Raw genomic sequence first — 10,623 nt, 5'->3', positions numbered from 1 at the left:
GTGGTTCCCAAACCTGTCCTGAAGGCACCCCAACACTGCACATTTTCTCTGTCTCCCTAATCAAACACACCTGATTCAACTCATCAGCTCATTAACCCATGTGATAATGAGCTGATGAGTTGAATCAGGTGTGTTTGATTAGGGAGACAAAGAAAACGTGCAGTGTTGGGGTGCCTTCAGGACAGGTTTGGGAACCACTGCATTAGACAACAAATGATTAATCACATTTTTATATGGTGTCAATGAGATTTTAAGTGGGTGTTTAAAGTAATTTCCTAATTAAGTTCACAGAGCTGTCATATCAGAGTAACCACTGGTGTAGTTCATTAGATTTACTATGAAAATGTTCCACTAACATTGGACAATCACAAAGTGTCACAATATTTTTGTATTCATTTTGTGTGTATTGATATATCATTTAAAACCTCCACAAACTTATTTTTGGGAATTAAAAATCACGTGTTTGTGCAGTCTTTCTTTAAATAATTTATTATTATTGTTATTTTGTTATATAATTTAGTCATGTTACATTTTACATAAATCTTTAAGTGTCCAAACACTCTTTCTGGGGCACTGCATATTTACATGCAGATTATTTCCAAATAAATGTTGTTGTTTACTGTACACTTGCACCCTTTCAAGTGGGTCTTGAATATTCTGTGTACTTTTATTTTGGTTAGCATTTGCACATTTGATTGAGAACTGCAACATTCTGCAATAATAAAGTATGTTTTATATACGTTTGAAACCAAAGTTTATTCTTTTACAAGATCACAAACATTCTTGTAGATAGCTTTCAGGTTTTATATTCATGCATGGAAGATAAAAACAAAATGTTTTTTTTAAATTGCACAATTGTAAGGCTTCATATTTTTTCCCTTATGTTTCTCTGACATATACTGTAGGATTTAACTGCCAAAAATGCCTTTTGCCATTTTATTTTAATGACCAGTACAATTTAGAAACCTATATACCAACTTACACCTATAGCATTCCCAATATGATTATGTGATTGTGACTTTCAGTAAAAAAAAAGTTCAGTTGCATCCGTGCCTAATGCGTCATGTTGCTCATTATTTTTTATAAATGTATTTGCAGACCCAATGAGTCATTGAGTCCATTCATACATGTATATATGACTCAATTTTGTTGAATGTCCTTAATGAAATTAACATTGCTCTACACTCATAGATCATATTCAGTTCCATTACGACCATGTAAAACTCCTTATCTCATGTGACACAAGAAAACAGCACCTTTCTGTTGACACCTGTTTTGCATTATGGTTATACTGTACTTTAACAGCATTCTCAAAGATGCATTCATCTTTCTTTGTTTATATTTGCAAATTTACATGTGATAATGTGAACCCTGACCAAGTTTTGCATAAAAATTTAGCCTGATCCCCCCAAAGGAAGTCACAAGATATAAACCTATTCTTTATACCGGACGTTTCAAAAGCATTTACACACAACCTTTTAGTAACCACAAAAGTTAGCCAACATTAAAGTTAGCCAAAGTGTGCTAAATAGATGCTGAGAAGCAGATAATATGTGTGTTTTATATTATAAAGTATATAGTAGTTTTAGAAGTATAGTAGTTTTATATATTATACAGTATATAATACTGTGCAAAGGCACCTTATTTTCACCCCCAAAAAAGGTATTAAGCCAGTTATTTATATATTTTGCTGTAGTATGTCAGTAGGAAATATCAGTTTAAGTTTTCAAACATTCCTTTTTCCATTAATCTGACAACAGCCGGTGCTCCACAAAGAGATCTCATTGAGATTACTTGAAGAAACAGAAAAAACTGAGGCAACGTCTCCAAGACGCTTGAAGAAACTTACCCGCTTTCTCGTTGTCTTGTGTTGATGTCGCACGCGGCTGGTGTTTTCATCAGCATTCATCTGGAAGACATATTTTTTTAGAGTGTTTGCTCATCTACAATAGTTCTATAGGACGTTTCTGTCAGATGTCAAATAGACTTTTAGAAAATGTCTTTAAGATGTTTATGATTTAGAATGTATTTAAAACTGACATCTTAAAGACGTCTATCAGATGTTAGTAAACAGCAGATGCTTTCCAGATTAAGTGATCTTTAACAGACATCTTGCAGACGTACGTGTGCGTTCCTGTCTCGTTTTGTTTGAGCACATGGCTTGTGATTGTGTTGGCTGGCCATGTCTTTTTCTTTATGCCATGTGCTCTTCTGTCCATTGTCTTCTTAACTCTTTCCCCGCCATTGTCATTTGTCTTAACCTGATTATGCATAATAAGCCCACAATGCACTTGATCATGTAAATGCTTTAAGCTCTATCGGAGTAAGGTCATAAATGGCTTAAGCATAAACCAATCGCCACAGCTAGATTTTTGCCCCTTATGCCGATTTCGCCCAGCATGTAAATGCGTTAACCTGCGTAGGCTTATTGAAGTGCGCATGTGTGATAATGTGACAGGAACATGGATTTAAGCACATCCAGAGAGAGAGAGAGAGCGTTTTGCAGTAAGGGAGGAGGAAATATATATTGAAAACTCAGATGCTTTCTTGACCTAAAAAAATTATAATAGTGCTCTCATCTCGTGCAGCAGATAAAGAAGTGGTTCAGTCAAAATTCTGCTTCTGTAACTGCATGAGAGGGTAATGTATGAGCCGCAAGTTTCCCATTGAAATGTTGCAATACTCTTCTTCTGTTTTTAATGCTTTATTTACATCACAACTGACATAACAAATGAAATACTTTGAGTCAGATACACAAATGATTATGTTTTGATGTCACTACCAGGTAATAACCTGATTTATTAATAAAGTCTTGTGAATGTGGTTTACTTGCATTATGGGGTTATTGGTTTGCATGTAAACCTGGACAACAGGTTATTTTGTGTAAGCTGATTTTTTTGTGAGTTATCAGATCCGTTGAAGATGTGGTTTCTGTTCATGTGTGCCAAGACATTTTAGAAATCCCGACCGGACGATGTTTTACGACCATGTCCAGGATAAAGTATGTGTGGTCACCCACCCAATAAACATACAGTTAGGGTGAAATGAAATGACTTAAATGGAGATTTTGGCCATATTGCCCATCTCTAAGTCATTCATTCCCTGTGTGACTGGCAAAGGCTTACGTTTCTATATGGGTGTGTGCAGTTTAAGTTATGTTTATCATAGATCTTATTTCACTCATAAGCTGAAAAACCCATTAGAAAAAAAAATCTTGAAGGAACAAGTGGTGAACTGGTTTTACGGGTTTTGGCGTCATCCCTGTAGCATCTTTTTAAAGATTCTCTTTTTTAATCAACTGCTTTTTTTTGGTATTTATAAAAAGAATCCTGTGACATTGTTCCATGTTTTTTTATTTTTTATTATTAAAGATGAGTATAAGTATGTAACTTTAGAAATGTCTCTCAGCAGGAAATAGTTTGCCTAAAATGGAGAAGTACTGCAAAGCCACAGTGTTGGTGGTGCAAGACTTTTCTGCATGTGACGCAACACCTAGGTTTTGCATTGTAAACATAGCACTAAATGCACCCAAATATGTAAATTCTGTCACCATTTACCATGTTTGTTCTTCCTTCTTTGAAACAGAAATGGTAAAAGGTATTTTTTAATGAATATCCTGGTCACTCTTTTCATTATGAAATAATAGTAATGATAATAAATAAATTATCCCTCTCACCATCCCTTCTGAATTCAACAGTGCACTTTGAAATACACAATGTAAAACCTATTAGGTAAACTTTCAACATATTAAAAATGTCCAATTTAATAGGAATGTTACGTTTTAAAATGTTACCATTTTTTTCTGTGAAAAAAAAAAGGTATATGTTACAGGAACTAGACTGATGTAATGAAAAGGGAAGTTCTGTTGCCAGTCAGTATGTTGGCACTGTTCTGTTCATACATGAACATACATGTTCTATACTACTACTACTACTAAGTCAAATTTTGACAAAATTTGTAGATGCATGAGTGTGTGTTTTTCTTTCCTTCATTGGATTACAAAAAAGGATGGATATCTGGACAGCAGAGAGAATTCTTCTTCTCAGTTTTCTGTTGAAAGGTTTGTCTACCTGTTCTTTCCCTTGAGTAAACAAAAATCATTGTTTCTTTACTGGTCAACAGGCCTTATTGTGAAAGTAATTAGAGTGTGGAGTAATAAGCATTATTTTTTTTAATTAGTTAAGTTTTAATTTGTTGTCTCCATTAAAGTTGCCACAGAGATGCCTGTATGATTCTCATCTATGGTACACAGAAGAAGAAAAATGTAATCATAGGCTGCTGGGTCACAGCAGCTATAAAACTGTTACAAGTCTGGCCCTCGAGGTCCACTTTCCTGCAAGGTTTAGCTCTGATCGAATTCACCTGACTGTGACTTTCCAGTAATCTTGAACACCTTGATTATCTTGTTCATGTGTGTTTGATTAGGGTTGTAGCTAAACTCTACAGAAAATTGACCCTCAAGTGAATCTCTGCTAAAATCTATGTAATGTGTTGAACAGTTTTATTCTTACCTCATCAGCTCTTTGAATCAATGATGGTTTGTTGAAACCTGCCAACTGACTGTCCCACCTGGCTGGAACAGGTACTGTTCAACAGCAGGCTGCCTGTATAAAATACAGGTGAAACCGGTGACCTATAGAGAAACTTGAAGGTCACGGTTCAACTTGGGTTTTATAAATACAACTGTCTGAAATAGTGAGGGGTAACATATTGCAGAATGAAATCATTCAGAAGAAGAGGCAGGATTGTAGGAATCGGGGGGTCATCACCTTTTTTTCTGGAAGTAGTCTGAGGTAGTTTAAAAGCTGGTGGTGGACAAGATTTACCCTGAGGTACTGAATGCCCTGGATAGTCGAGCTGTCACACCTGTTCAACATTGCATGGGAATCAGGGCCAGGCCCTTGCAATTGGCGGATGGGTGTATTTGATTTTTTTTTTAATAAATTCTTATTTTTAAAAAAAGGGAATGGAGGGTTTGTTCCAATTATCGAGCAATCACACTCGAAATAAACCAATATCACAGAGTATTACTCCAGTAACTCCAACAGTTCACTGAACTGAGACATGTTTTGCTGAGAGAACTGATGAGCACGAGCAGATGATACTGAGCATGCGTGTACTACCAAACATACAGGTACAGCCAGCCATGGTCGCTTTGGCCAGGTGGTATTTATATCATAGGGGGCGGGACCTTTAGATTCTGGAGCATTTGATTGGATAGAAGATGTGATCCCTTACGAAAAAGTAGTATACTTAAGTAATGTTCAAGTATATTTTAAAGTATACATTATGTAGTAAGTATACTAATGTCAATATGTACTAGTAGTAAACTTGTAAGTGTACTATTTTGATACCGCTTGGGACTAAATTGGCCCACTTTTAGTATATAAAAGTATATGTTTAAGTGTACCATAAGTGTAACAGTAGTAAACTTTAAGTGAACAACTAGTTAATAATTTAATTTCTCATTTGTACTGCAAGTGAACTTATGGGTATACTAGTAGTTTACTATTTTAATACTTGTAGCAACTTTGAAGTGTACTCTCAGTAAACTACTAGTTTAGTAGTTTTATACTACAAGTTTTCTTTAAGTGAACTTAACATCATACTTATAGTTTACCATTTATATATTATTTTTGCTCTTTTAGTCAGTAAACTACTAGTTTAGTTGTTTTATACTGCAAGTATACTAGCAAGTTTTCTTTTAGTGTACTCTCAGTAAACTACTAGTTTAGTAGTTTTATACTACAAGTTTTCTTTAAGTGAACTTAACATTATACTTATAGTTTACTATTTATATATAATTTTTGCACTTGCAGTAGGCCTATACTACTATGTTCAAATGTTATTTTTTATACTTGAAAAATACCTTTAACTGTACTTTAATTTTAAAAACATTTTATTAGCTTCATGCGTCCTTTTTTATCAACACTTGAATGTTGGTAAGTTTCATAAATAAAGGCAACATTTTAAACAAAAAAGATGAGAAAATATCATTTTTGTCAAAGACTACGCCAGAGGTCTTCAATCCTGCTCCTGGAGGGCCACTGTCCTGCAAAGTTTAGTTCCAACCCTAATCAAACACACCTGAATCAGCTTCATCAAGCTCTTCAGAATTGCTTGAATATTCAAAGGCAGGTGTGCTGAAGCAGGTTGGAACTAAACTCTGCAGGACAGTGGCCCTCCAGGAGCAGGATTGAAGACCTCTGGACTACGCCTTGATCAGATTCAGAAACGTGATCAAACACAGATGGAGTAGATAGAGTCCAACACCCCCAAAGCTTCACAGTCGTTTTCTTTTCGTGGTTTACGCTTCATTTCATTTGGAAACATTATTAAGCAGTTTTGATTTACAAGCTGTTTAATGTTTGATAATGATCACATTATTACATTTGAGTGAGCAATCTTCTATCACTTGGTTCAGCTTCTTTTTCTCCTGTGTTTTGATCCGGAGATTCTGTACTAGAAGATGTGTCATAGCGCCCCCTACCGTATAACAGTGAAAACATGGATAGCTGGAAAATTCAGTCAGTGGTGGGGAAAGAGTAAAGTAGAATTAAAGTAAATTCCTATGTACACTACCAGTGGACTAGCCTACACAAAAATTCAGATAGGCAGAATTAGAAACTCTGTTTTATATCAATATTTTAATCAATATTTTCAAACAGTGTAAGTTTCATAAGACTGTATATGAAAAACTATGTAAAAAAAAAGTATATTTAATAGGCTACTCGATCAAAAGAGTTAACACAACTACAAGCCAAGTATACTTTGAATAATTAAACTTTTAAGTATATCTCGATCAAAAGATTGAGTACAAGTATAGGCCAAATATACTTGAACTTTTCTCTCAGTATGAGTCAAGTACACTTTAGTGTAATTAAGTATATTTCTGAGAAGTAGCCTACATAAAGTATATTTTTGAGAAGTATAAAAAATGTAGTCTCTTCTTTTTAGTTGAAAAGAAGTATAGTAATAGAACACTTGAATAAACATATTTTTCATAAGGGAATTATTATCGCACAAGATCAGATTCAGTTCCATGCTTATTTTATTTACTCTATAAGCTATTCCACCCGAAAGCTTGTTACTATATAAACTTGAACATGTTAGTTTATAAGACAGTGTGTAATATTATGTTTTTTTTTAAAAGTATTTAATAAGCTACTCAATCAAAAATAGTAAGCACAAGTACAAACCAAGAATACTTAGTATACTTAATTATACCTTTAAGTATATCTCGATCAACAAGTAGAGGCCAAATATACTTAGACTTTTCTGTCAGTATAAGTCAAATATACTTAAGTGGAATTTGAAGTATATTTCTGAGAAGTACATAAAAAGTAGACTGAAAGTATACTTTCTTATTTTTAGTTGAAAAGAGGTATACTAATAGCACACTTGAATAAACTTCTTTTTTGTAAGGGATGAGAAACTGAAGTCCGCGGTGACGTCATCCATTTTAGTGGAAATGAGAGACTGTAAGTTTTGAATGCTTATATCTCCTAAATGCGAAGTTTGTCATTGTTTTATTCTTATTCTTTTTCACATTTGTGTTGTAGGTGTTTGCTGTAGAGATTTCAGCAGCAGTCTGCCAGAGAAGATTGAAGCTCTCAGTGGATCCTGTGTGATTATAAAGTGTACATTTGATATTCAGGAATCATTTGACAAAGACTTCAATGAGAGTGCTGCTATAGGAGTTTGGCTCAAAGATGGACATAATGTGGAAAACCATCAAGTACTTAACTCTAGAGTTCCCAATTCTAATCACTTTAAAGGGGCAATTACTGGAAAACTACATGAGAAGAACTGCACCACTATCTTTTATAATGTTAGTTCAAATCATAATGGCAATTATTACTTCAGGATTGAGAGTGGTAATCTGAAATACACCTACAAAGGAAACACTTCCACTGTAAATGTCATTGGTGAGTGATTTGAGCAATTTATTATATAAATGAATGTGTTAAATTAATATTTTAAATGTATTTGTCATGCCATTATTGTCAGTATACTTAATCTTGTATTTGTGTGTATTTCAGAGTCTCCCCCCAAACCCACAGTGAAGCTGAATGAGGATCAGGATCAGGAGGTGTTGGAGGGGAGCTCTGTGAGTCTGCGCTGCTCTGCTGAGACTCTCTGCTCCTCTCCTCCACCAACTCTCACATGGAGCTTCACTCCCAGAATCCCCCTCAGTGAGAGCAGCAGACAACAGGAGCTCCTCATCTCTGAACTGAACTTCACTGCTACTCACCGTCACCACAGAGTCACTTTCACCTGCACTATAACCTACCAGCTACAGGACAAGAACAAAACAGCACAGGGCAACATCACATTACATGTTCAGTGTAGGATGTTTTTGTGGCATCAGTTCTTTTCTCCTCCATAAGACACCCATAAATCGATATGTATGATATCATTCTCTTGTTCTTTTTCAGATGCCCCTAAAATCTCTCCCTCCTCCAGCTGTAACAGAACTGATGTAACTGTGTGTTTCTGTGAGGGTGATGGGAATCCCTCTCCTAAACTGGAGTGGCATCTGTCTGGACGTCCTGTCAGTAACTCTTCAAACACGTTCATCAGTGAAGAGCGATTGAACAGCACAGGCTTGAGGAGCTCCATCACTCTACATCAGTCACTCTCACACACATCCACTCTGCAGTGTGTCGGTAACAACACTCATGGCACTGCAAGAAAACTGCTTGAACTTAATCTCATCCCTCCAGAAAGAGGTAAACTCAAATACACACTTACATAAGTCACAATAAAATCGTCTGCCAAATGCATATATAATCTTTTTTTTTTTTTTCATTGCTCACAAGATGCACATCTTTTCTCCATCTCAATTGGAGTTGCTGTAGGGGGTTCCCTGATGATGATGTTGTGTATCATTATATATTCTGCACGGTGCGTACAAAATATTTATTAGGTATCATGCTCTCTGGATTACTTGATTCTGATTTAGTTAATTTCCTAATATTTGGCATCATCCACATCAATGTTGTAAATTAGTCAGTTCATCTGGATAACTAAAATTGGCGCTACGTCTTTCACACTACAGACTTATGTGCTAGTTTCATTATAACAGTGCAATCTTGCATCTCAATTATGTAGTAAAAATGACCTAAAGCCAAGATAATACAAACTACATGTTGAGGTCCTGCTCGACCAGCTGGGGTTTCTTTTGGGACAGTGACCCCCAGTACATTTGTACAATGCAAGTCATAAATTTGAATCCAGGCTGTGACTAGCTCTTTTAAATCATGGAAACATGTTTTTCAGGAGAGAAAACAGCAGATCCTCACAGACAAAACAAGAAGTTACTACTGGAATCATTATGACTGATAGGGTGAGTACTACCAACAAAACATACTATTCATTAAAATATGGCACCTTAACACACAACAGTGCTGGTAAATATTCCATCATTTTAAACATTTACAGCAGTTCACTCAAACACTACAATTTTGTCAAATTATTCAGTCATGTGGTTTCAAGCCCTTATTTTACTTCTTCTGTATCACTCTTTTATATATAATGCAAGTGAGCAAGGACTCGGGCTATCGAACTCCAAAATAACAAAAAGCACCATAGAAGAATCATAAAAGTGGTTGATAGAAATTGTGCATTACACTCCAAGAACTGATCTTTATTTTAAAGGCAGAGTACACCACAGCAATTCACCCCAAACTCCATACTGCATTCATCTTCTAGGCTATTCAACAAGAGAGCGAGAGTGAGTCTGTTTATGCCAATCAGTTCATGCTGTCACCTGCTGAAGATGCCACACTGAATCGTCAAGAATCCCTACATTACGCCTCCATTGACTTCAGAAACATCCAACCAGAGTCGGAAGAAATCAGGGGTGTTTCCTCGCTGACCACTGACTATGCTGTTATCCATTATTCTGGTGAAGTGGTGGAGACAAAAGACTCTGTGGGAGGTGATTGACCCAACAGCACCATCTCAGCTTTGAAGTCCCAGAAAGATTGAACTGTACCAGACACGGGGACAAATATCAGAAGATACATCTGAAGAAACTTCACCCATCCTAAGACACACAAAGTTTGTCATGAGTATATTTTTGCATAAATTCCTGCATTATTTTCCTTGAAAGTATACAAGGTGTTTCACTGTGTCAGAGCTTCCACAAACTCAAAGAAACGTCTAATAAACAAAAATAATAATAAAAGTGTGCTTAGATGAGAGATATATAGGGTCGGCTCAGTTTAACCAGCGATACATTTTACTGGCATATGTGTTTCCTCACACGTTTTTTGTCATTTGTGTCTGTGGCACAAGCTTGCATCCACCTAGTGGATGTTCATCATTAAATAAAAGGATGGATATCCGGACAGCAGAGAAAATAACTCTACTTATTTTTCTCACCTTCCAGGAGGGGGGAGTACTGTTACAATCTCTAGTCACAATCCTCAGTCACAAGTCCAGTCACCACAGAACTACATTTCCCAGCATCACTTCTGGTTCCCACCTGCACTCAGTCAGCCATCGCCATACCTGCCACTGATTATCACCTCAACACACACACATAAGCACTCACCTTGCATACCCACATTGTCTGGTCTCGTTGGACACTAGCATGTGTTTACTTACCTGTTGATC

The 10,623-nt window shown here is 36.0% G+C and overlaps 1 protein-coding gene across 1 annotated transcript; it reads left to right on the top strand.

Moving 5' to 3' along the window:
* The first annotated feature begins 3,870 nt into the window (after positions 1-3,870).
* LOC307156598 (sialic acid-binding Ig-like lectin 13) lies at positions 3,871-10,359 on the top strand. The gene is made up of 7 exons (XM_079868064.1): positions 3,871-4,060; positions 7,563-7,928; positions 8,043-8,348; positions 8,439-8,732; positions 8,823-8,907; positions 9,283-9,349; positions 9,715-10,359. The coding sequence occupies exons 1-7, from the start codon at positions 4,009-4,011 to the stop codon at positions 9,949-9,951; spliced, it is 1,407 nt and encodes a 468-aa protein (XP_079724190.1). The 5' UTR covers positions 3,871-4,008; the 3' UTR covers positions 9,952-10,359.
* The last annotated feature ends 264 nt before the right edge of the window (positions 10,360-10,623 follow it).

Source organism: Squalius cephalus, assembly GCF_949319135.1.
Source record: "Squalius cephalus genome assembly, chromosome: 4".
Lineage (NCBI taxonomy): Eukaryota > Metazoa > Chordata > Actinopteri > Cypriniformes > Leuciscidae > Squalius > Squalius cephalus.
The sequence above is the reverse complement of the archived record's forward strand: the minus strand, read 5'-3'. Positions and strand labels throughout refer to the sequence as shown.